This window comes from Cavia porcellus, unplaced genomic scaffold, assembly GCF_034190915.1.
Source record: "Cavia porcellus strain 051 isolate PalLab524CR breed Dunkin Hartley unplaced genomic scaffold, mCavPor4.1 scaffold_11, whole genome shotgun sequence".
Lineage (NCBI taxonomy): Eukaryota > Metazoa > Chordata > Mammalia > Rodentia > Caviidae > Cavia > Cavia porcellus.
Window position 1 is genome coordinate 74021008 of NW_026947494.1, and position 27840 is coordinate 74048847.

General features: G+C 39.0%; 1 protein-coding gene across 2 annotated transcripts in view; it reads right to left on the bottom strand.

The window, feature by feature from the left end:
* Positions 1 to 12541: 12541 nt before the first annotated feature.
* Positions 12542 to 27840, bottom strand: part of Tgs1 (trimethylguanosine synthase 1) — a 41818-nt gene continuing 26519 nt past the window's right edge. For both annotated transcript variants that reach the window (XM_063258488.1, XM_003465983.5), the window contains exons 10-13: positions 25500 to 25643; positions 21536 to 21752; positions 20594 to 20672; positions 12542 to 13864 (exon numbers count right to left, since the gene is read on the bottom strand). In XM_063258488.1, coding sequence (XP_063114558.1) covers positions 13730 to 13864; positions 20594 to 20672; positions 21536 to 21752; positions 25500 to 25643 — 575 coding nt within the window. In that variant the 3' untranslated portion in view covers positions 12542 to 13729. The remainder of the gene's footprint in view (positions 13865 to 20593; positions 20673 to 21535; positions 21753 to 25499; positions 25644 to 27840) is intronic.

The following is a 27840-nucleotide window of genomic DNA, read 5'->3' on the forward strand; positions in this document are numbered from 1 at the left end:
TTACCCATAGGTGTTCAGTAAACATTAGCTCATCTACTCCTGTAGACGCACAGTAAATGTCAGTTTCCCTTAAATTAAAAAGGGACAGAGCACTGTGAAACCATGGCACACATGTGAATTACTGCTACCCTGTCCCCTGGAAGGGTGCACACTGCTTCACAGGTCTTGGTTTTATAAGTGCCCAAATGATTTTGATTGCAGTTTTTCTATGATTTGTGGCTCAGTTCCTCAACTTGGGTAGGTTGCTTTCCTCCAGAGAAATTAAGAAAGAAGTGCTTCTTAAATCTTCAACTCAGAACCTCAAAGATTACTTAAAAAGAAGACCAACAAATTTAATGTAAATTTTTAACCAACTGAAAAATAGTAAAATTTGATGTTTAAAACCTCTTTTCATGTATGAGCAAGAGAAAAATTTGACAGAAGGCTTGAAAGTGAGTCCAAAATTATCATTTGGCTATTGATCATGTTATGATGCGAACAATGAATTTTCCATCAGTGTTTTCATTGCTAGAATAGTAAAAGTAGATTTCTTGAGTCTGTTGGATATACTTTTTTTTTCAGTTATAGTGAAAATGCCCACATAAAAACTTCTGGGTAAAAGTATTTTAATGTAATACAGTATGGAAGTATGTTGTATAGTTTCAGGTTCGATGTGAGAGCTCATTTTTCAAAAACATTCTCTTGTCAAAGTTTAGTGTGGTAGGAAAACTATTTTTCAATGTCATGAAAAAGTAAATATTTCTTTTCTAAGTATATATTTCTCTGAGGCTTGATTTTCTTTATATATTTCAACTAAAGCAACCTTCTTCAACAAACCAGTTGTAGAAGCGGTAATGACAATCCAAGTGGTTTCTACTGAGTCAAACATTTAAAAAAAAAAGCCTCTGATCTAAACTATTTGAAGCCTGTATAGTGTCTCAAACGTAAGTATGGAAAGCGTTGCTAAGAATTCGGGGTAGAAGAAGGCAAAGATTCAAAAACTGTGCGTGTGGATCCCAATTTTGAACTCTCTTGTCTAACCTCTAACCTGAGAATTTTCTCTACACTGAAAAGTGATTCCATAATATTCACTATACTTAATGAAATAATTTGTAAGAAAAAGTGTTTGCCATTTTGGAATATATCCAGGAAAAGCCAAAGCCAGCAACATTTCCAGATGAATCTATCGAAGACTGATTAATAAAGGGTCTTCATATTTAGTTGAGATTTTCTGCTCAATGCTTCAATGCAAAGAAACCAGGTCTTTCCATAGACTCAGAGGACAGAGTGAAGTGTCTGCTGATAGGTGGGCCAAGAGTCCTGGGAGCTCAGCAGAAGAATGAATGGCCCTACAGCAGACTGAAGTGGGCGGTAAGGGAGGCCTGCTGAGCAGCAAGGCCTGGCTGACCTAAAAGCTGAGCTGTTTTAGTGACGAGCCCAGAGCATTTGGGACGGAGCCTTCCCGCTGAGTAAATGGCATATGCATAGGCCAGGGTAACTGAGTGTAGGAGGGTCAGGGGTGGCAGGGTCACAGAGAAGCCCTGGGAAGGCATCTGAGCCAAATCATGAGGGCAACTCCAGGAGGACTCAGGATTTGCACTTGGCATAAAGATGGCTGGTAAGCCATTAAAGAGATTATTCCCTCATTTATCTAGGACTGTGTGTGTGCTGGGGATGGGGCCCAGACCTTACGCATGCTAGGCACGTACCTAATTAATGACCTGCATCCCCAGCTAAGAGTTCTGACATATTTACTCTGGCTGCAGAACTGGAGATAGATTGATGAGGAGCATCCCAGGAATAACAGTCAGAAGTCATTGTAGGTATAAGAAACAGTAGAAACTGAGGCTAGAGACGAAGGTAGCCAAGCTAGTATTAGTACAAATAGAGGGGGGAAGGGTGGCTTATCATTATTGAGAAATTCAATACTCTTCTAAGTTGGATGTGAATGATGGGAAGTCGAAGTCCAGCTTTTATTGTGATCAGCCAGGTGGACGCCATAGGCTCCTCGGCTTGGTTATCGTGGTACTGGTTACCTGTTGCTGCTGTACCTATTTCCAAAACCAGCAGGTTGACACAACATATGCCTCTTACCTCAGTGTCTGTAGGTCAGGGACCCAGGAGTGGCTCAGCTGGCCAGCCTAGACCCTTCACGATCTCTCGGGAGACTGCACTGGACTCTTGGCTGGGGCAAGCATCTCACGATGGCTGTACCAGGCAAGGACTCAATCCACCAGGTTGTCTGCAGGCTTCTGGATTTGAAAGCTGGCTTCTCTAGAGTGAGTCCCCCAGGAACATGTAAGAGGTTGCCCTTGGAAGCCATGCTGGTTAATGCGGATTGTCAGTTAGGCTGGATTAAGAGATTTCTGCAGAGGTCAGCAGTCTATGCCACAAGAGAGGGGAGGGAACTTTAACAAGAATGTGAATACCAGGAGGGAGAACCACCAGGAGACCACCTGGACAGCTTGCTGGTGAGTAGCTAGTCCAGCATAAAAGTCACTTACTTTAGCTGGTACATTAACCAAGTATTACAAGACACTTGGTCAAGTGATGCTAAGTTCCCAAGGCAAACAGGAAGACATACATCACTTTTTAACATCTCCTGCGTGATGTCACTAAGTTGCACTAAGGAAAGCTCAGGTCTTTCATTATCTTATCCACTTCTGTCCCTTCTCCCTCTCTCCATTCCTTCTTACCTCCCTCCTTCTGTTTTGTGACACCCAGACTGGCAGCCGAGGCTTCGTATCCGTTCTGGTGAGTAGTCTCCAACTAGGCTATACCTTCACTTCGTTTCTATCTGTCTCTTTTCATGTTATACTGTTTACTGGTTTTATCTCCATATGGTACACCATAAAATCTCAAGACAAATGTCTCCCACTTATAATAATCTGGTGAAATGCAACTAGCAATCATTTCTCTTTAGAGTGAATCTTGATGCCAAACAGGGTGACTGTCATTAGCAATCTGACAGAATTTAAACAATTAAACACTCTTGCTGTACGATTCAATTCTGGGTGCCAAGCCACAGTTACATCAAAGTGGCTCAGATTCCCCCAAACATGCGTACTGGACCACCTCGCAGAGCAGTATCTTTTGAGCAAACTTGTCCACTTTTGTGACATAAATATATGTGGTGAGCCCGAGCAGCAGGGCACAGAGAAAAGCATAAAGTGATTTTGCCTTTTTCATTCCTTATTGCATGAATTTGAGCTTTTTCTTCCCTTTTTTAAAATAAGGTTGGCTAGGGGCTTATCAGTTTTTTTTTTTTTTCAAAGAACCAACTCTTTGATTCATTGAATATTTGGATTGTTTTCTTAGTCTCTATTGCATTGATTTCTGCTCTGATTTTTATAATTTCTTCCTTTCTTTTGGCTTTTGGCTTGATTTGCTCTTCTTTTTCTAGATGTTTGAGGTGTAGCATCAGGTTATTTCTTTGTATTTGTTCTGTTTTCCTGATATGGGAACTCAGTGCAATGAATTTTTCTCTGTGGACAGCTTTCATTGCATCCCACAGATTCTGGTAAGTTGTATTTGTGTGTCCGTTTGTTTGTAGGTATTGTTTAATTTCTTCTTTAATTTCCCCTGTGACCCAGTGATAACTCAAGAGTATGTTATTCAGTTTCCATGTGTCTGTGGGATTTTTGCAGTATCTTTTCTCATTAATTTCTAATTTCATGGCACTATGATCCGGTAACATGCAAGGGATAATTTCAACTCTTTTGCATTTATTTAAATACGTTTTGTGAGCTAATATATGGTCTATTTTAGAGAATTACCAATGCACTGCTGAGAAGAATGTGTATTCTGATGTTGTTGGATGGAACACTCTGTATATATCTGTCAAGTCCATTTGTTCACCGGGGTGATTCAGTTCTGTTATTTCTTTGCTGATTTTCTGTTTGGTTGATCTGTCCTTGATGTCAATGGTGTGTTAAGATCTCCTGTTAGAATTTTGTTACTGCTAATTTGGTTTTGCATTTCTGTTAATACTTACAACTGGGCGCCCTGGAATTTGGTGCATATATATTTAAGATTGTTATCTCTTCCTCTTGAAGGTTTCCCCTAACCAGTATGTAATGACCTTCTTTATCTCTTCTGATTGTTATTGGTTTGAAGTTCACATTGTCTGCAAACAGAATAGCTAGCCCTGCTTTTTGGGGGGCTTGTTGCATGAAGTTTTGTTTTCTATCCTTTCACTTCCAGTCTGTGAGTTTCCTTTTGGGTTAGATGGGTTTCTTGTAGACAGCATATGGTTGGATTTTGTTTCTTGATCCATTCTGCCAGTCTGTTTCTTTTAATTGTTGCATTGAGTCCATTTACATTAATGGTTATAACTGTTATATGTTGGTTTATTGTTGACATGCTATCTTTCTGCTGTTGCATCTTTATCTTTCTGTAATGTTTAATTGTCTGCTTTGCTTAGTGGTTTTTTCCTCTGTGTATCTAAACTGTCTTTCAATATTCTTTGCAGGGTTGGCTTGGTGATCATGAAGTTCTTCAGCTGTTCTTTGTCATGGAAGTATCTTATTTCACCATCCATTTTGAAGGACAGTTTTACAGGGCACATCAGTTTAGGTTGGAAATCATTTTCCTTTAGAATCTGAAATACTTCACTCCATGCTCTTCTTGACTTTATTGTTTGTGCTGAGAAGTCTGCTGTAATTCTGATAGGTTTTCCTTTATAAGTGATCTGTCTTTTCTGACAGCTTTTAATATTCTATTCTTTTGTTGTATTTCTGAGATGGTGATTATTATATGTCTGGGTGTAGTTTTATTTTGGTTATGGCTATTTGGAGTTCTATATGCTTCACTGATCCTGATATCAGTTTCCAATCTCATGTTTGGGAAATTTTCAGCTATTACATGTGATAGTACAAACCAAAACTTTTAAAGACAAGGAGATAATATAGAAACCATTGTTCATTTTCTGTTAGTTGGTTCTAAATACCCTGTAATACTGTCATTCTCTTGAATGGTTTTACATTGTCTTGATGTTTGATGCTACAGTATATGAAGTTATCCTCAAATATTTCAAGGAAAGAGTCACTATGGTAACTACTGTTATGTCGGAATATCTTGCGGTGAAATACTATGTTGCTTAAATTGTTATGTTCTGACCTGTGCTGTTGTGTTGTTATGTCCTCTTTTATCTCAATCTCCTTTATTTTTTAAATTAAGGGAAAAATAAATTTAAAAAGCAGGATATATTATAGTAACCCACTTTGATTTCCTATTAACTTGATTTGAAGCCCTGTATTGCTCTCATCATCTTGTTTTGACTGATTTTACTCTATTCTGTTTTGCTTGATAGTATTGAGTTTGAGGGTATAGGCAACTACTTTGAAGGCAGTAAGATTCACTATGATGCCCATTCTGGTTTGACTATTATCTTCTTTTGAAGTCCTGTAATGTCTCTAATGTTTTGGTTTTATTGGTTTTGTTCTGTGCTGTTTTAATTTTATTATAACTGAAGATATAGGCAATTCTTTTTAAGACACCAAGAGGCATTGTGGTAACCATTGTTGATCACCTTTGTATTCTGTTTTTATATCATTTACTATGACCATCCTTTTGATTTGACTGACTCTGTTTTGTTATGTCACATTTGGTTTTATTCTCTTAAAAAAAAAAAGATAATAAGAACTGTGGGAGTAATAAAACCCAAAATGTGTAATTGTTATTGCAAAAAAGAGAGGAAAAGAAAGTGCTCTAAAAGATATAACTGCATGTATATCTAAGTATATAAGATAAATAACCATATTACTGAGTTTTGTTGGATCATTGAACAGAACTGTTTGGAGTCTCACTGTTTGAATGTCCACTTTGTATGCTTTAATTTTGTAACTTGAACAGCTATTTCTAAGATGACAATATATAATCTATTAACTAGTGATTTCTTATTGTACATTTTTTTGAAATTCTGTATTACTTGTACCCTTTTTCTGTTTTTGTTTTTTTGTTTTTTTTTTTTTGTCTTTTTGTCTTTAAATTAAAAAAAAAAAAAAGAGAGAGAGAGAGAGAAAGACATAAACTGCCCACGTGGGCCGGGGTCTCAGAGCCTGTATTTTAAAATGTCTTCTTTCAGCCCAGCTTGGCTCTCTCGGGCCCTCTGGTGTCGGTTTTGAGGCTGAACGAAAACAGAACAGAAAGGCACAGACAGCTGCTCCCTCAAGGCCTAGCTCTGAGCCCAGCGTGCCGTCAGTACAGGAGTGCTTTACACTGAGTACAGGTTGAAATATCTTGGTTCTATTAAAGAAACATTTTGGAGAAGTTATTTATCTTTTCACTTTTTAAACAATTATTAAAAATACAGTTACATTTACGGTTCATATTATGCTCTGTTGGAAAGCGCTGATCTACAAATGCCCTAGCGAGGGGGTGGTCAGAACTCAAGCTCATAATGCCAAGGCTTCAAGTGCCCAGAGACAATCAGAGGGGCCCAAAACAATGAAGAGAATTCTTCCAAGATCATGGCCGGTTCAGGCCAGACCACGGTGTCTGTGGTCATCTCAAGAAACCTTCAGCATGCATCAACTATACACATACAATTTTATTTTGTTATATTATTCCTTTTATCTACAGGACTAAAGAATCATTAATTGACTTCAGTGGAGACAATTAAGCTGCAATGAATTGGTGGCGCACTGTCACAGGCTTCATCCAGAACTTCCTAAATGCTTACCTGAGATGCTGTGGGGCACTGACCTCTGTGCTTCTGAGCATTTCCACCTTTACGCTATAAAACAAAAATCTAGTCACCTCACTTCTCATTGAGACTGGTGGCTTCTTGCGACCTAAAGATGAAACCTAAGTTCCTAGTCACTTTACGTGTCACTATAAGGTACCAAAAGCCTTCCAGTGCAAACCAATGCTCTCCGTTCTCCAGAAATCTGGATTTGCACCATCTACACGGGAGTCACACGTGGCTATTGCACACCTGAAGTGTGTTTCACACAAGCTGAGAGGCGATGTTTGCAACACAGACACTAAAGATGTACAAAAGTATGGTCAATGATTGTTTGGTTTGTAGTGGTTACATGTTGAAATATTTTGCGTAAGTATATTAAAATTAATCTCCACTATTTGTTTTTGCTTTTTAAATATAGTTGCCAGTTACATTTATGGTTCCTGTTACGCTCTACTAGGAGTGCTGATCTAATGATTCTCACTGGTTACGTTCTCCAGTATTTCCACTGGGAACCCCTCTTAATTACAGAATGGCTTCCCATTCAGAGCTGGAGCATTAACCTACTTTCTCTTGCTGAAAAGGCAGCTTTGTTCACGCAGCCTCTAAGAAGCGATGGCGGTTTTAAGAGTCCTGGGGGCTCTGCCTCCTCCCCCTTTCTCCTCTCTGTCTCTGCCCCAAGCCTCACTGCCCTGCACATAGCCAACTGGTCAGGGCTCCCCCTGGCTTCCCTGGTTCTGGTCTGGCCCAGCACGTTTGTGTGGGACAGTCCAGTTATAAGAGGGGCTCCTCGCCTAGAACATGTGGACCCTCCAGAGGCTCATGGATAGAATTCAGGCAGCCGTGAGTGTAGATGGGAAACATATAACAAAAAGCGAGCTTCTTGGCCGGGAATGTGGCTCAGTGGCAGAGTGCCTGCTTAGCATGCATGAGGGCCTGCATTTGAACCTCGCACAGCAACACAAGGACCAAGCCTCTTTGAATACTTGCGCTTTGCCACTGAGAATGATTTATTGTCATTCACTGTTCCAGTTTTCTTGAAATCCTGTTTATATCTATCACCACTTAGAAATTATAGTAGTAGGCCCTCCATTAAATGTTGCTATTTAATGTAGTAGTAACAAAGCACATTTAGTATTACACAGATTTGTTCTTGGTATTTTAATAACTACTTTTGACATAGTGGGGTTATTCTGGAATCCTAGGCTTTTGTTTTATGCATTTAAAACCATTTTTTTTTTTCCTAACAAGGGACCCTCGGTGTTTACCGAGCTCCAAGGCCTAAACAGCTACCCAGGCTGAGGATGCAACAGATACTCTCAGCTTGGCAAAGGATCCCTGGCTTCTGCTCCAACTGGGACTTCAGCCAGCGGTCTGTGAGCTTCACACCAACTGATGCTTAAATACCCCGGTCTCTTTCCCTTGTCTTCTAAATGCCTTTCCTTTCTTGGGCTGTCTTTTCCCAACTTATTTTGGAAAATTCCTACTCTGCTTAAGTGTCTCCTCTGATAATTTAACACAATACCCATACGATGACTTATCACACTCTGTCACACTTACTGGCTTCCTGAAGGACAATAGAGGTCTTTATTATCCATCTCCCGTCCACTCTACTGTTTAGCAAAATGAGGTAAATAGCATTTTTAAGGTAGTACAGGTATTTTTCATACTAATATACTAGGAAAGAGTGATTTTGTTTGTTCTTTTTTTGTGACAGGGTCTCACTATGCAGTTCAGGGCAGCTTTGAACTACGCAGAGCTCAGGATGGCCTCAGAATCATGGCGAGCCTCTGGGTTCAGACTCCTGAGTGCTGGGATTATAGGTGTGCACCATGAGGCCTGGCCATTTTTCTGTTTATGGTGATATGTGAAATGCCTTTACAAATCAATTTTAAGTTTTAAAAAATTAGTTGAGTTAATTAACTAGGTAATAGTATGAATTGACAATCTGATAGCAGCAGATAACTTTGAGTCTTCTGAGCTCTCTAAGATCCTAACACATGGAAAGATGAGCAGTGGAAGGCCAGGCATGTAGCTCAGCAGCAAAAGCGCCAGCCTGACAAGCACAAGGTCCTGAGTTTGGTTCCAGTACCAAACAAACAAAAATCAAGATGAGTCCTTTGTGCTATTTTCTCAATTTCATTTATAAGTCAGATACTATTCCAAAATGAAAAGTTAAAGATCAAAATTTAAAAAATTCTGAGCTAATGTGCTAATTTTGTTATTGTCAAAATCTAAATGAATGGTATTTTCAAAGGGGATTACAAATTATTTTTAAAAAATCTCAGGGAGGCATTAAAAAACCTGAATGAAAAGATAACTTACAAATTCTACAATGAAAACATTTTATTTGAAAAGTTACTAGAACTAGTTTTCACGGAATTGTACCAAGAATTTAAATGAAGAGATATTACCAATGTTACCTGGGACTCAAAAAATGAAACTTTTTAAAGCATTCTGCCAGAACAGTCTAAGTGTACAAATAACAAACACAGTCAAAAGTAAGTTTACTAAATGACATTCAATAAGAACTAAAGTACTATACGTCATGGCTTAAATATGATGTTGTCCCAAAAGCTTACATGGAGAGGATTTGTTGCCCTAGGCAGCACTGTTTACAGGCAGGGCCTAGAGGGGTGACCATATCATGCGGACACTAATCTCATCAATAAGGTAACCCACCGATGAAGTTGGTGTCTGGATGGACCATCTGGCCATGTGGAGGCCGCAGGTCGCTGGGGTGGGATGTGAAGGACATCCCTTACCTCCTCGCTCTGCCCTCCGGCTGCCATGGGTCTGTCCTTCACACACTTTCCACTGCACTGTTCTCAGGTCCACAAACAAAGCAGCCAACTGACCAGGGATTGAAACTTAGGAAACCCTGAGCCAAAATAACCCTTTCCTCGGCTTGTTCAGGTAAAGTGCTTTCTCACAGTGACAGAAAGCTGACCACCACACTACAGGATGGTACAGCAGGAATTAGGGACAGAAAAGCAAGCATAGATGAAAATTTAAAGTGATTTGGGCTTTACTACATTACATAGGAACAAAAAGCTAGGAAAAGGTATATCTTAATTTTAATATAACCTACATAGAAATGTTTCTAACCCTTCACTGCAAACTAAAATGCAAGAAACAAATGCAATCATTGCAACATTCCTATCAGTCCTAATCAATGGAAAAGGAAAAGAATAAAAATTAAGCCATATATACTGGCAGAGAGAAAAACTTATATGTGGATGCCATGATGGCTTACTTAGAAAATCAAAGTGAATCAATTGAAAAGCTATTGGAAGAATTATTAAAAATATTAATTAGACATAACACACAGAACAGCATTCTTATGCAGACAGTAAACCTATTAGAAAATGTAAAGAAAATAAGATCCCTGTCAAAATCAAACAAAAAGTATGAAATACCAAGCAATAAACTTGGCAAAAAATCATGTAAGATTTATATAGTAAAATGGTACGGCTTTAGTGTAAGACATCAAATATCAGGAAAAACAGAAGTACATAGTTAACAGAAGAACAGTATTTGGACAGTAAGATTCAACATTGTGAGGCTACTTTTTCTAAACAGAGAAAGAAAATATTGGGAAGCTGTGGCAGGAGGAATGGACTTTGAGGTCAGCTGAGACTACATGCTGAGTTCAAGCTGGCTTGGAATATTTAGCTCTGTTTCAAAAATCAAACAAAACATTTCCCAAAGAGAGCTGGGGATGCAGCTCAGTGGAAGAGCATTTGTATGTCCTGGATCCCACCATGAGAACTGCATGTGGGGAGAGGGGTTCCGAAGGGTTATAAGAACAGAACTTGATTCTGACAGATTCATAATGGGACAATTCACATCCATGAGCACACACAACGAAGACTGCAGCGTGAGAACGGACACATGGATCAAAAGAACTTCAAAACGTTACACTAGTTACCCACACGCACACACACATTCCCGTGTGGTTAGATTCAAATTAGAAAAAAATTAGTCCGCTCAATAGAAAAATAGCAACTATTCATTTATCAAGAGAAAAACGATGTCTGACATGTTTAGCTAACACATGAAAAATTGCTCACATCACACCAGCAAATCAGTAAATACAATTAAATCAACTTTACTGTAGCAACAATAAGTGAAAATATAAAATGGTGTTGAGGGTATGAGGAAAATGCATACCCTAGTGGGAATATATATTTTTGGAGACCAGCTTGACACTATATACTCTATTAAAACAAATAAGGACGATGGTCAACTGAAAAAATTTCACCTCTGGGAAGCTCTCCTAGAAATATATCCTGCAGGCAGCACTAGCTGCAATTGAAAAAGCCATTAATTTAAATGTTCACAATTGGGTCACGTGGTTAAATTTTTATTGATTTGTGCCTGTTAAAACTGATAGCAGCTATATATGCACCGATGTAGAATTTACGATAGTAAATTACAAATGTAATTCAGAGATTAAAGATATAGCTGAATGACACAGCATGTACAGGGTTCAACCCCCAGCAGCAAAAGTAAGTAACGTTTTGAAATAATAGCACCCTCTCTTACCCCAACGTGTGCATACAAGAGTACTACACAGGGAAATGTGTGCAAGGATACACATCAGGGGACCCCTTGGTTGCCTTTGGAAAGGAGCGGAAATGTGTCACATGGGAGAAGAGGGGAAGGGCTCAAGGGTGAGGTTCATGTCTTCAACTGTCTGGTTTGTAGATTGTTAAAATATGCACATTCACTAAATAATCCTTTCAAAGGTTTTATAATTTATTAAGAACAAAGAAAGAATAGGCTGGATTGGAACCAGTCTGCTAACTTCTTGATTCTTGTTTTATTCTAAGCAGCGCCATGCACTTTTATTTTTAATCTATTTTTACATATTTTTGTTCTTGGTAAGATTTTATTTGAACAAGGCTCCCAATAGACAAGAACCGTTCTCAAGTCCCTTTGAGCACTGACAACCTGAGTCTACAAATCAGTTTCTTACCCATGCGATCATGGTCAGGAATACTTCAGCCTCACAAACCAGCTTCTTGTCTTTTGTGGAGTGGGGGTTAAAACAAGGAACATTTACCAATGAGCTATTATATCCTTGTTCCTTTTAAAAACATTTTCACTTTGTGACAGGGTCCTGCTTAGCTGCCCTGTTGGTGTTTCATTTTTGATTCTGTTTTTAAGTAGCTGGGACTGTAGGCATGTACTACCATACCCAAGTGATAAATTAGTTTTACTAATACATAACTCAAAATATACTGTATAAAGATGTGTATAAAATTTGTAACAAAAAAATGAAAAATAGGGCTGGGGATTTAGCTCAGCGGCATTAAGTGCCTGCCTTGCAAGCAGGCAGTTGTTTGATCCCTGGTACCGATTTAAAAAAAAAAAAAAAAATCTCTTTTATACCATGTATCAACTTTTCTAGTTGCAGGGGCTGTGTATAGGACTGCTGATGACCAATGCTGATTTTATTCAAATCACTAACAAGTGTATGATATAACCACTAATGTTATGTCAAAAAAAGTATAGAACTCAAGGACATTTGAACAGATTTTGATATTACGGTTAATGAAAAAGTAATTTCTCCCTAATGACAGTTTAATTGCTTGCAGGGCAGTAGTTTTAAGGAGTTAATATCAGCATACTCAAAAGTTGGCTTTGTTCATATTTATCTAGTGCTGAGAACTGAGCTAAGTGCCTCTTGCACGCTAAGCACACTCCAAAATAGAGCTGTACCCTTTTTCCTAGCCTTATCCCAACCAAACACTGTTTCAATATTTCACACGCTCATTATTAAAAGATAAAACCTGAAAGGCTAAAGAACTGTGTCGCTCTTTCTACTTGTAACGTGACAAGACACACTCTAGGTGAATAATTAACCAACACTTCTCTTTTCTTTGCCATTTTAATAAAAAATATATAAACTTTTACATGACAAAATATATTTGACATTGAATTTGCAATGGAAATCTCAAAAACATTAATTTTATAAAAGGATGTTCAAAGGCAAGTTCCAGAGACATGAAAACAACAAAGCTTTCCAAAAGGCTAAAAGTGAGTCCAATTCTACTCAGGCAATCTGACTGTGTCTATCAGAGTTAAAATGTACAGACTTCCGGGTGTGACTGTGCATGTTTGCAATCTCAGCACTCTGGAGATGAATCACTAGACTACAACAAAATGGAAACAAACCCTAGCAACATAAACTGCTAGACACTTACCCAATAGTGTCTAACTATATATATTAAAGTACAGTGCAGAACAGTTGACAAATGCAAAAACCTAAAAGCAACCTAAGTGATCACCAATGGACAACTAATTTAATTATGGTATATCCAGAAAGCAGCACACAAGAAAACCTTTTAAGGAATGAGGTAGGTCTCTATGTATGGACTAATATGGAAAGGTCTTCAAGATACACTCATAAAAAATTATATTACGTAAAAAAAGGTAGCACAGTATTAAATAGTGCACTAATGAGGAAAACAGCATGTCAGGGTCACTGGCACTACAATTCCTTTGTATCCTAACAGCTGTGATTACTTTTAGGTATATGAATAAAGGGTAGAGAAGGGGGTGTGAAATTTATTTTTCTATCTGTATCATTCTGTATTGTTCTAGGATTAAACTACACATTTTCAACATTACTTGTATAACATTATTTCAACAGAAGTTAGATAGGTAGGTAAATTACATACATTCATTTCTTTGTATTTTTCCATATAAAATAATTATTTTTACATGAACATACATATCTATACATGTATGCATATACACACAAAGAAGATAAAATACAGAAATGTAGAAATACACACATAAAGACATATGGTAGAATTAAGTACAGGAGCATCCGTCCTGTCCATGTGACACCTACTACCCTAATGTACAACACATAGTACTTCATTAATGTAACTGAAAGATCTCAAAGCACTTCATCAATAATGCTCATCAAACTCATGTGAGTTTCCTATCCTGTGATGCTGGAAGAGCATGTACACAAAGTGTCAGTGACCACAGAAGACATTCTCAGTGTCTCCTGTGATCGGTTCTCATCACTACATGATCTTTTTGCCTCTATGTGGCCTCACAGCTTTCAGAGGCTGGTTTTCGAATCAGGTCGCCAAAATAAGCCGTGATTGTCTTCAGTTTATTGTTAAGAAAATTCTGTTCTATTTCCACTTGCCCCCCGGGCCCAGCTAAGGATGCCACCTAAAAAAGATGAACAGAAGGAAGTTATACAGAAGCTTGATTTCAAAACAATTCTTATTGCTTTTTATCAAATAGCAACAGACTTCACCTTTTTAATTAAGTTCCTCAAATAACCAGGCATCTCAAATGTTCACTGTAATTTCCCAGACAACCAGGAATGCAATACCTGGTGGTATTGATGTTTCAGACCCTTTTGATATATTAAGATCAAGGCATTATGTTTCATAAAGACTTATCTCTTCAATGCCACATGCTGAAGAACTCAGAGGAAAAGAAATGAATAGATCCCTCCTCAAATCTCAAGCTTATTAACCTGAGTCATTTAAAGAACTATTCACCTTTGCTGCTGCCCTTGTGCCTTCTCATCTGCTCAGTAATATTTACTGGGTACTGCTATGTTGAGCTCCTATTAAAATATTCTCCCTCTCTAACCCAAATCTTTTGCTGGTCTTCCTACGCGGATCACCTTGCCTACCTGTTGCTCTTTTATGTTATTTCACATCTTAAAAAAACATCCTGGTAAAATATACTGCTCTTTTAAGGTCTATGGACCACAGTAATTAATCCTTTTATTAGGGAACACAGAGCACCCTCCCTTCCCACCTCCAGATCAGCATCAAAAGGGTGCCAATCAAATGGCTACTCGGTAGGTGTTAGCTGCTAGAGACTCTTGCGTTCCTAACAGTATGTTTGCATTGGTCCTTGTTTTACTTCAAACTAACAATGTTTTATCTTAATTTCTTACAAGTTTTGTTTTCGCTCAGTATTCTTATTGTGACCTAACCTCTTAGAGCTCTATTAACAACAAAATACAATAGCTTAGAACTTATGATTGTATCACCAGTGATCAGTTTATCAGGGTAGCAAGAACAAAGATCTAGGGGAAGGGGAACGCAGGTTACAGCCACACACAGTGAGAAAACAGAAGTAACTGAGTGGTAGAGAAAGGGACACTCCAAGTGTTAGAGACAGGCACGAACTCAGGAGATGCACATTTATCTAACTGCTATCATCAAACTGTAGTCTGTTACTTTGTGAATTTCGTGCTCAGTCAGTGTAGTTTGGTTCTGAGGGCTGAGAGAATCTAATCACACCTGACAGAAGGTAATATTTACTGCACATTATCAGTGAGTATACCATGCATTCTTCGTTTAACGACTGAACTACAATCTTGCAACTAGCTCATTAAATGAACTGAATGTTAAATGAGAAATTATTTATATTACATGCACTACAACATTCAGAACAAGGAAATGGTCAAGGGAAATTCCAACTTAATTTTGCTTTTAGTTGCATAACTCTTACATGCAGTACCATAATGCGTAATAGCACATAATCCTGTAGTACTACACTGAATAGTCAGCAGGAACTACAGTACTGTATAAACAAGGGGTACTGTTAAAAAGAGGGGTGGAGAGCTGGGAATTTACCTCAGCAGAATAAGCACCAGCCTGGCACACACAAAGTCGTGAGTTCAATCCATGGTAGCAAAAAACCCCACCCAAACAAACAAATAAAACAAACACTGATGCTCTAAAAACAAGATGCACAGAATTGTACATCCCCCAAAAGCTGGGTTTTAAGTTCAAACAGTTGTTAAAGAGTCAGGTTGTTAAATGAGAAATACTAGTATTTAAAATTATTTCAACTTTGTGTTTAAAAAAAGGTCACAGAAACAGAACTGGGGAAGAACCCAATATGTTTTTATGTTTTGGTTGGTACAAGGTTTTTTTTTGTACCGGGGAATGAACTCATGACCTCGTGTTTGGCCAAGCAGGCACTTAGGTGGCTGAGGTAAACCCCGGCCCTGGCTGGTACAATCCTAAAAAGAAAAAGCTGCCCACTAAGGCAGTGGCAATGTCATCATCAGGTCTCACCCTCACCCCCAACAGGACAGGAAAGAGAAAGGATGTACCTTTAATCAACAGAAGTTGTACTCTGCTGTTTGTTCAGAAGGAATATTTCATTGAAAAATAGTATCACAGTGGAACTTATTAGGAAAAACATTATCCTACTTTGAATTTTTTACAAGAAAGGACAAAATGAGGAATTTTGACCAATACATCTAAAGTGTAACTTTCACAATAATTTCTGGAGTTAAGATATAACTGAGACCCAGCATTTGTTTGTTTCTGTTAAATAATTTATTTGAAGAAGGCAAGACTGGCAAGCTGAAGTTTTCTGGAGGTAGCAGTGGGGTGGGGGTCGGATGAGAAGAGAAAGGAAAGGCCCATCAAGTTGGTGAAGAGCGAGCCAAGGGGAACTAAAACAGGAGCAAAACACCTCACTCGATAGGTCTGGCAGGATCCAGTCTGCTAGCAATTTACTCCATCAATTCAGAAAGCCATTCTGAAAACCCCTACATGTCTCCCTAAAAAGGGCCTTCTGAGCAAAAGCAAATTCTGCAATACACTCAAGATACAACTAAAATAGTTATCACACACTGTATGAACTGTTACAGAATTATAGCAAAAATACTCTCTTCTGACTTGTGTCTTTTCCTTTCTCTGCCTTTTAGGGGAATGCACACATGTGGGTGCTTTGGGTAAGACAAAGGTGGGACTGTGGATGTTTTCTGTATCAAGAGTTCACAAATTTTACAACTATCTAGTAAGGGTTTATAGCTTCCTGTTCTAGGTAGGGAAGTATGGCAAAACCAATACAAAATGTCTGCCCTCTGAATTTTATACATTGTGGCTAGGAAAGTCACATGATGGACTGAGAACTGTCCCTAATCCTGAATCTGGATGTCAACATATAATGCATGGATTTAGTGCTCAGGGAGAAATTTTTACAAAATTTAACAAACATGTTACTTTCAGGTATGCTGAGTAAAATAATTTCTAGCCTTATACTTTCTACACTTTTTCAAATTTTAATGTTAGAATTTTAGAACTGCAAAGACTCATTCATGTTCAAGTACATAACTCATACTTTGCTTTGAGCAAACAATGCTATTTCCAGCTGTCCTAACTAGCTAACACTAATGTGTTAACTGGAAAATTGTTATTTGACAAATCGTTATCTGGTTTTTCCGCCTTTCTTAAAGTCTAGTAAACTGAGGCAGAGGGAGTGGGAGGTGAGGAGGACAGAGGGAAAGTGGCAGGCAGGTAAATGAAGACAGGCAGTCTCTATCACGTCTGTTTTTGAATTACTTAAATGTTAGATTTAGCAGGGTATCCACCTGTCTGGGCCAGTCTAGAACTGAGCCTGAACTCTCTCTAACTGCATTCTGTTAGGCAGTACGATCAGTTTAGCGACCAGAAGCAGGTGACAGCATTACTGGCATCTAAACTTAGCTTCCCTGTTTTGGGGAGGTGACCAATCCCCAGCATGCTGGGCATTGTCTCGTATCTGTCTAGAAGTGGATGCTGAAGACGTGAGGCCTGTCCTTTACCAAGCTATATAATCTCGAACAGACCAGCGGACCAGGGACCCCATTAGCTGGGCTGGTAGGTCGCCCGTGTGTGGTGCAGAAGAGCGGGACACCCTCTACTCTTCTACTGACATCACTGGCAGAACACTTAGTCACAGCACCCTTGGAAATACAACCTTGTGCTCAAAATCACTGCAGCGAAACTGCCCTTCCCACCTGATCTGGGCCTCTCAGCTTCCCAGCTTCCCCAGAGAATGATAGACGACAGACTACGAGAACACACGATACTACTCTCATTATATAGCACCCTTCTCCTAAGAGAAGGCCAGTTACTACACATTAAGGACTGATCACAGTCCACCCTAAATTGCAACTGTATAATTACAGTTATTTGATTAAGAACAGACTAGATCTAGAGATCTGGGCACCAGTATCTAACCGGGATAAGAGAATACTTGCAGCTGATATGGCTCAGCCAACCGGTGCTTCCACTAGGTCACGAATATCCAGCCTTCTGCATCGTTCTCACCAAGCAGGAATGGACCAGAACAGATTCCGTGGAAATCCTTCTATAATGCCTTTGCTTTGTTACTTCACATTCTAATCACTGCCTGGATCTCATGTTGAATTACTCCTGTGTTTCTTCCTGGCACTGAATATGCTGTCAGTGGGAGACCAAGCAGTAACACTCCCGTTGTAGCAGATCGGTGGGGACACAGATCACTAAGCTTCCCTAGTTTATTCATCAATAAAGTCAGTGTGATAACCTGACAATGCCTACTTCAGTGTTACAATGATCCAATAAAACATACAGGGGCATGCTACGAGTTCCAAGGATGCCATTCACAGGAGAAACACTGCCGGAGTCCTACGGTGTATACAGAATGCAGCACACTGTTGGTTTATAAATGCGCTTTGTGTGCTCTGAGTTGAAAAGGTTGGCTATTTTCTTGCTCAGGTGTGGTATGATTTACAATGCCTACACGTACCGGGAGCTCTCTTTCTACTCTTTCACCTTCTGGTCCCTGAACCGGGGTGACGGGCCATCTCCTGGAACTGCTTCACAGTACTTACTATGTGGATGTAGTTTTGGCTATGAGAACACTACCATTAGACCACATTTTCACAACATTACTTCTGAACACTTTGACCCTAATTTTCACTCATTCTAAAATTTAGAAAAAACGAAGGCACTAATTTTCTGCTTATTAAATAAACGGATACTATGATTACTGAGGATATCTGTAATAAAATCTGTGGCAACTGTTTACTGTATTCAGCCAAAAACCACTAAATATGCCATGGAGTTGAATTACTTTTAAAGATATTTTCCAGGTAACAGTATTATCTAACAGATTTTTAAAATTTATAAATGGTACTAATTATTCAAATGCATATGATTCTGTTCTTCTGTATGGCAAATTTTAGAAATGTAGCCAATTAAAAAAGTACCTTATATCTCTGCCAATTAACCAATCAACAAAATAAAATGTTGGGGGTTGGAATGGAGCTCAGTGGGACAGCAGCTGCCTGGCATGCACTGCCCCTCGGTCTGGCTCCCTAGCAAACCTTTATGCAGCTGTCAGAAGTGTGGTGATTACTGCAGTCAGAACCTTTTCTCTCCATAGACATCATGATGTGGAGCTAATTTACCCCTCACATCCTGCTTTCTCCTCAAAATGCCAGGGATTGAACCCAGGGCCTTGCATACGCTAAGAACCCATTGAATACACCATGGAATGGAATTTAAAAAGCCAATGGGAGCCTAGAGAATTCTGCCAACTAGAAAATTCTCTGCAATAAATCTAACACTGATCGCTGCACTTAAATAATCCTAAGAAGCTTCTCACCTAAATATACCATGAACATAGTATTTTTCTCCCAGAAGAGAAAATGGAATAGGTGGCTTTGGCCCAACTATTATCGGGATGTCTGTCTAAAGAAGACATTAAAAGTGGAGTAAGCCAGGCTGGTGAATTACACATGGAGGCCTGTTTCTTTAAACATCATTCTTTGGGATTTCAATGTTATCTTTGTCCTCTATATTGAAATGAATGAATATACAACTCTGAGTGACTTACTTTGAACTGAAAACTACAAAAGGTATCAATCTTCTGAAGTTAGTTACATCTAATTAGGAAATTAAACGAAGATAAAAAGCTACTGTCATCAAAGATGGCGGGGTCCCTCCTGTCATCATCTAAGGGCTGCTATGGGAGTAAAGTCTTCATGTTAAGAGATTCCACCCACCCCGAGTCTTCAGAGGTGGTGCTTGATAACCATTCTGGGAAGCTTCCATCTGAGACAGGTCAACCTAGCCAGGCCAGAGGCCTCTCTCCATATTGTTTACTGCTTAAAAGAGAAACTTCTCATGTAAATGCAAAGCTAGAATTGGATTCTACGCTGGAATTCCGTGGCTGTCAAAGGAAAGAAATGCAGCGAAGTGCAGGCAGATAGAGGCAACAAGTAGATACAAATACATTCATTCTGGGCTCTTTGAATTGAGTCTCCAGGTTTCAACTGTGATTTTAGAAAATGAGATATATCTTACAGCCAACGAGCATTTCAGAAGATTTTTTTCACATTATTTAGTTCTTGGGTTTGACAAACAGAAGATGGATAGCAAGGGAATTGTCCTGGAATAATGCCCTAAAATTAAAAGGGAACTGGCGATGAAGGTTAACAGGGTACCTAGAAAATATTTCACTGGACACAGAGCAACCAGCAATATACATGAAATGACTTCAAGTAAGTTGTATTTGTATAAAGTCCATACTCAGTTTAGGACAATACAAGTACTATCTAGCATGTAATTTCCCTGGATAGAAAATTAACTGTCTCCTTTCTTGGGGAAAATGCATGTGAATTTCAAATACCAGACTCAAAACTGTGGGAACCCAGCTACGTATTTCATAAATGCCATGTAGGGTGTCATTTCTTTTGTTTTAAGAAGAAGAAATCAATTTCCCATTATAATTTCATGTAAATCCAACACCAAACAAAATAATGTCCTTGAAATCGCATGCATTTCTGACTTGTATTTTCTGGTGTCTTTGCTCCCTCTAGAGGCAGGAAACATGAATGGGTACCAGTCCTAAGCCAGCCACACACAGACTAAAAAACCTGAACACTCTCTCTGTGAAATGCTAACTAGTTGAAACTTCTACGAGAAGTAGTGACTTTCCTACTGTTACTTACCTATCACGTTAACGTAAGGACCGTGACAGTGCTCAGCAAATACTAGTGTGTTTCTCATGTATGATTCTGAGATAAGAAAAGGCCCTACCTTTTTCTGCCCATTCTTTGAAACACTTAAGCCAGAGGCCCTTAAAAGTTCTTCAGTAATGGCTTACCTGGTCAGTATCAGCATTTCTTGGCAGAAAATAAACAATATTATTAGTGATCTTCTGAGAAAGTCTGAAAATTTCAAAGGTGGAACGCAGTTAAAGAAAAAAGCAATTCACTTCAAATCAAAAAGTGATTACTTATCAAAATGAACACATTCCACTCTGTAGTAAAAGGCACAGATTTAAACTGTCTAATGCAGTGGTGGTGACGTGATAGCGTATGTGCTGAACAGGCTATTTACATCACTGGAAGCTTTAATGGGGGGGGGGTCACCATCACTCAGTGGAGTCTGGGAGAGAATCAAACATGCGATCTGTCCGGAGAGGCAGAGATTAGTGGAAGGTAAACCTAGTTATTCTATTATCCCAGTGGCTGTCAAAAGTCAGAAATAAAAACCTTCTGTCATCTCCTAATTGAGAAAATAGAACAGTGAACACAAAAGCTCTATACCACTTTCTATCAAGGAAGAAAAGTTAAGATACTCAGCAGAACGGCCCAGATCAGTGAGAACTGAATAAGTTACAGGTCAGGCACCCAGTGACAGGTTTCCAGGAAATCTCCAGTTTGCAATGTATCCTACTTGTTTTTTTTTGTATTTTTTTTGTCTTTTTCCTTTTTATCGGTACCGGGGATTGAACTCACGACTGCCTGCTTGCAAGGCAGGTGCTTATGCTGCTGAGCTAAATCTCCAGCCCCTATCCTACTTGTTTTTATTAGTACAATTAGACAGTATTCAAGGGACATATTAGTTCACGTTTGTTAACAGGTTTGGAGATCAACCACCAGATCATTCTTACACATTTGTTTTGTGGACAGAATGAAGAAGAATCTGTCCTGTCCTACTTGCTAATATTGGCTCTCTGTTCACCAGCTTCTCACTGTCACACACAATGTTCACCTTGCTCTCCACAGGTGCTCTGAGTAAACTCAGGACGGGCAAAGGATATCCATCAGGACACATCATTGTCCTAATGTCGAAGGTCTCCGCAGTAGCATAATCTGGCCCTCCCCACGGTGGGCTGAGGAAGACAACATCAGCCTTCAAAGTGGGAGCCAGCTGCAGGAAATCTCCACAGATGAACTCTATCTTATCTGCTATCCCATAAACTTCTGCATTATTTCGAGCAAGATCAATCTTAACAGGGTCGATATCAATGGCAATCACTAAAAATGAGAGAAGAAAGCAAGTCAGCTGATCGCCACTATTAGTTATATGGAGGAGTGCATTTGCACACTAGCCTGCCTGTCTTCTGTAAGAGAACCTTTTTAAAGACTAGGAAACATCTGGTTACTACACCAGAGACTTTAAATTTTCAGTGGCTAAGAAACCATCACTGAAGTAACTGGTTTCGGTTTTCTCACTCAGCCAGCTTCACCTAAGTCAGGGACAGCTGCTGCCTTCAAGCATCTGCGAGCCAACTATGAGCCCAGCCTTTGCTGTGCTGGGTACAGCCTGAGCAGCAGATCTTACAAAGCCTCTGCCAACATGGAAAGCCTCTTGCTACGTTTCAGAAAATGCACATTTTTGTGAAATAAAACCATGCCTAAGTGAAGGCAAATTTAGGAACTTCTACAGAAAACCAAAACAAAATGTATTTTTACAAATCTATATAGCAAGGTTATAAACAAGAAATGCAAATACAACTGTTGATGTTTACTGACACATTTTTAGGTAGAGGGAACAGACAATATCGTGTTTGCCCTGATGGGCTTTCATTTAATCAATTGCACTTTCATAATTAGCACTACAAACATTAGTTAATTAGTTCTCTCATATCTACTATAAATTATTCCAATATGCCTATAGGTACACAAGTGTGTGATGGCAGTATTCTACACACGCAAGGGCTCAATGTAACACAGCATGGTTTCCATGGAAATGTGGTTATTTTTCAGAAAACGCTAGCTTCAAAATTTGTTATCGTTTGAGAAATAACATACTGAGTCACTTGAGTAATGAACAGGAGCACCAGTCATACACTATGAAACCAGGCATTTACAATGCTATTTTTGCACTGTGAATCAACTAGTATTCACATTTATGAGAAAGGATTTTTTTTCAGTTCCTTCGCCTACTTTTACAGTCCAGAAATGGATGAAAAAAATACGCTGACAACACTGAAAGTTCAAAAGAAAAAGTTATTCAATGTCACACCTACTCAGGTTTTTCTATGTTCTTCTATATTACTTTTGGAGGCTTTCATTTTTAGACCTAAAAGCATGTAAGCACTTATTATCATCTACATCCAGATGTTCCTCACCAAAGTGTCAAACTCAAAGGTAGGGTTTTTGGAATGTGCTTGGACTATAGGGGTTTTTATGACTGGCTGCTAGGAGGTGGAGTCTGCTTAGAGGCAGGTCCTTGGGGGTGGGGAGTGGCCTGGTGGGGTCCCATCCTTGGGGGTGGGGTGTGGCCTGGTGGGGTCCATCTCTGGGGGAGAGGTGTGAACTGGTGGGGTCTATCCTTGCGGGTGAGGTGTGACCTGGTGGGGGTCCATCCTTGGGGGTGGGGTGTGACCTGGTGGGGTCCATCTCTCGCCCCGGTTCTCCCTCTGCTCTGCTTCACTGTCACGCTGCTCTGAACCTCTCCACCCCATACCTCTATCTTGCTTCTGTGCCATATATTTATGGCCTGAAACTACTATAAACTATGAGTCAAAACTAAATTCTTCCTTTTTTAAGCTGGGGGTGTCAGGTGTTGTGTCTGTGTTGAGGAAAGTGACCAAGTCAATACTCTGTATATGAATGAGATGCTAACAAATGTCTGATGATACTGTATGAACTGTGCTGTCCAAAAATGGTAGCTACTAGCCACGTGACTATTACCTTCAAATCGATTAAATGTAATAATACTAAAAAGAATTTAGGTCCTCATTGATGCTGTTAGATTTCAAATGCTCAGGATCCGCTTGTGCCCAGTGGCTGCCATATACAACAGCAGAGGTGAAGAGCACTCCCATCACCCCGGGAAGTTCTACCTGAAGCACTAATCTCAAGCTACTGTAATACACTAAAGATGAAATAATATCTTTAACAGCTAACTGACAAATCATTGGACAACAACTGAGTAGAAACAAATCTGACACAAAGGAATAAAAGTCATTTGCTTGTGTGCTTACGTGAACATATGCACACATACACTATGGCAGAAAATTCAAACAGTTAAGTGTGACCATGTGCATGCATGTATACATATATGCAAAAGGGCAGTTACTCTGTAACTGCTCTGAAATTCCCTGTCATAATGTACTCCGACCGACTACTGCAGAGGGACTTGAGGAGAGTATCTAACTAACGCTCCTAGACCACTATTAGCAACCATTTCTGGTTTGCGGAGACCACCATGCTCAACATGCTGGAGGACTTCCCAGCTTCCAGGATCACAGAAGTCAGGTCATGAAAGTACTGGGAAGGCCCAGTGTTGGCAGCCTGCCTCCTTCTCTTCTCAGAGGCGGGCAATCTGTAAGATGGAGGCTACATGACACTTGAGCTATGAAGAGAGCTGGCCTGTGAGGACACAAAAGCAGTCTCCTGTTAGCTTGGGACCTACATTGGGTGTCTTCCTCTGCCAAATGGGCACTAAGCTATACAAAGCCTTGCCAATAGATTTTACTTACTAAAGAGCAAGTATATACTCTTTAATTGTTTTTATGTTGAAGACAATTTGCAGATGCATTTGTTGCCTCATTAAGGGGCATATATTTTAACCACTGTGTTATGATACAAAGCTAAAACAAATGCTACTTTTACAACTTGAGGAAAAATTATTTTCTTGCAATGTATACTGATTTGAGTGTGTAAGAATGGCTTATCTGGCAAAGTCTGAAAAGAAATTTGAGAATACATAGTGAATCCAGGGGAAACAAGAAAATTATTACTATGGTAAGTAAGAAAAACAACTTTTATCTAGGCTGATAGGAGACCATACGTAGTTAATAAATAGCATGCCTGGAGCAAAGGAGTAATTTTATCAGCACTGGTCTAAAACTAAATGGTAAGAATTCATTTTTTAAGTTGCATACTGTAATTTTCAGAATCATGTTTTCCTAGCTAATATTATAATTTTATATAAATTACTGAGATTCTGCTAAAATGTGCTGAAACAGGTATGATTACTGATTCATATGTAAACTATGAAGATACTGAAAAACATAAGCATCTTCAGAGTATTACTTGACAGTGTATGTACTTAAAAATGCCAAAGACACTGTCAGAAAAACCTGAGTAGAAACTGAGCTTTGGCTTCAAGACTCAGGTATGTCACTTTGGGCAGAATGTTTCATTTCTGTAGTCTTTTTTTCCTGGAAAAAGCACATTACTTATTTGACATTGGTAGATATGCAGTAATGGAGGTTTTCTTTCTCCTAATTCCAAAGTTAAACAATAACAAGGATGGGATTTAAAGGATTTTTAGATTCTTAGTATACTGTGTGAAGAAAGGTATCATAGGGCTATTTCAAATCAATGTTTCTTTTAAATTAAAGTTAAATGATGGACAAAATCATAAAGATAGTAACAATGTTGGGATTCCTTGTCCAGAGTTTTTTTTCTTCCAAAGAACAATTTTAGTGTTTTTGGTTTTACACAATGTTATGATCCTGGTTCCAGTAGTGAGTAGGTGTGTCAGTATAATCTTGTATAAGTTATATCTAATCTCTTAATATTTCAATCTATTTATGAAAAGCAGATGGTAAAAGACAAAGTTCCTAACACTGATGAATAAATATATGAATACATATTAAGTCCTTGCACCAGTATGTGATACAAACTGCGTAATACATATGCTACTATTTCAAACATTTAGTATGAAATTATTAATTATATAATCTCGGCAAAGACAGACTCAAATAAAACTACATATTTACTGAACTGGAACTGGAAATAAAGTTTTGCTCTGCTGATGGCTGTTACCTCTTTTTCCTGTTAAGGCAAACTGAATGGTATTTCCTCCGACTCCACAGAACGCGTCCACCACGATGTCACACTTGAAACACTGACTGACGCGACCAGCAATGTGCTCAGCAATCTTTTCAGGTGTGACCGAAAACCAGCCCTCTGCAAAGGAAGAGCATTTGTGAAGGTATTTAATGTCAAGAAATCAAGTCACACATGTTAATAGCACATATTACTATACTATTACATACTTACAAAAGCTGTTTTCCTTTTTTCAAAGTTATAAAATTATCTAGTTTTAGTTTTATTTTTGGTATTGGGAATTGAACTCAGGACCTTGCGCTTGCCAGACAGGTGCTTATGCCACTGAGCTCTATCCCTGGCCCAAAATTACCTAGTTTTGAAGAAAAGTTCTGCATTCCCATTTCTAATGTCTATATAAGTACGCATTCCAATTTTAATATAATTCTTCGTAACATCCCCTCATCTTTCCAGTAATTACCTGCAGGACTGGCTTTTCTGTCCGAGATACTGACCTCTGCTTCTCTATAAGGAAAAGGGAATGTCGGCTTTTCTAGCTGGCTAGCTCCCTCGGTTCCAAGTTCCTCAATTACTTCATTCCTAATGGAAAGCAATGACCTAGATTTGTACTGGACACTGGGGAAAATCTGCGTGTTTTTAAAGGCCAGGACAAGCAAGGACTGATAGAAAACGGCTGTAGAACTCCAGGAGGGGAGGCAGAGCAGCCCCCTCACCATTACCAGGGATGGGGGCCTGGGACCACAGAAGAGAGCAGACAGTGCTCTCCTTTCTCAGTAGAAAAAAAATCAGTGTTTTCCAGGAAAGACAGCTCTCTGAACAAATTGTGTGCCAATTTCCGCTTTCTCATTCCTTTCTAAAACTTTAAATTGCTCCTTATTAATGGAAGAGCAAGAGTATCCACTCATACACAATTTCAAGTTTTTCCCTCGTCTTACTTCTCTTAATAAACTCCCATGTGCTTCCCTCAATACACAGAAGTTTGTAAATTATTACAAGAGGTTCAGAGAATCCCTGAAATTCTATCAAGGATCAAAATCTCCTGAGTAGCCCTAATGAGAAAATGAGCACCAGCCTGTACCTAAGATGTTCAAGATCAGAAATGCCCACATTTTTTAGTGTTAAATTACAACTTTTCACATTAGGTATTTCTTCACCAGATGCTCTTTTTGATAATCTATCAATTATTTTTGCTATGTATCCTGAAATGCTACAAATACAGATTAAATCTATCTGAAAGTTTTATAAGTACATATATATCCAAAATGAGGGCCAGGGATACAGTTCAGTGGCACAACGCTTGTCTGAGAAGTATGAGGTCATGAGTTCAATTCTTGGCACCAAAAAAAAAAAAAAAAAAAAACAAACCCACAAAAAACTTTCAAAATGAGAGACAGTCTAGATAAAATGATTGGCCACTATCTCTCTGAAAAATGTCAAAGTAGGGCTGGGGGTGTAGTTCAGTGGTAAGGTGCTTCATTTGGTAAGGCTAAAGTCCTAGGTCTCCAGCACGGGAACAGCAACAAAAACAACACCTGAAAACAACCCATCATTGCAGATTAAAGAAAACTAAATCAACAAGAAAACTGAGTGTAACACATGATCCTATACTGGAAGAAAAAGATTATTTTCTTCCCATTTCACGGTATCTACTATACATTTTGGATGTTATTTACTCATTCATTTTCTCCTACCAGGGAGATAATACAGTGTTTCCACATGTGATCTGATTTATTTCACTTAGGACTATGATCTCTAGGTGCATCCATTTACCTTTAAGTCTCCAGTTCACCCTTCTTTATGGCTGAGTAGTTCTCCATTGTATTAACAGACTATATTTTGTTGATCCATTTCTCAGTTGCTGAGGTGTTTCCAAGGTCATCTGTGTTACAAATTGTGCTGCTATAAACTTGGGTGCACATGTATCACTGTGGTGTGATGTTTTCAATTCTGCGAAAATACTCAGAAGGGGAACAACTAAGTTGAGTGGCACCTCTAACTATAGATTTTTAGGTATCTCCACACCGATTTCCAGTGGTTGCACCAGTCCATACCTCCACTAACATGGAGAAGGGTTCCTTTCCCCTCAGTCCTGCCAGGATTTGTTATTGGTTGATTTGATGATAGCCATGCTTTCTGGAGTGAGATGAAATCTCAGCATTGTTTTAATTTGCATTTCTTGGATGACGAGTGATGTTGAACATTTTTACATATATTTATTTGCTGTTTGTACTTCTTCACCTGAGAATTGTGTATTCATCTCAGATGCCCATTGTTGGCTAGAGTCTTTAAATTTGGGAGGATTGATTTTTTTGAGTTC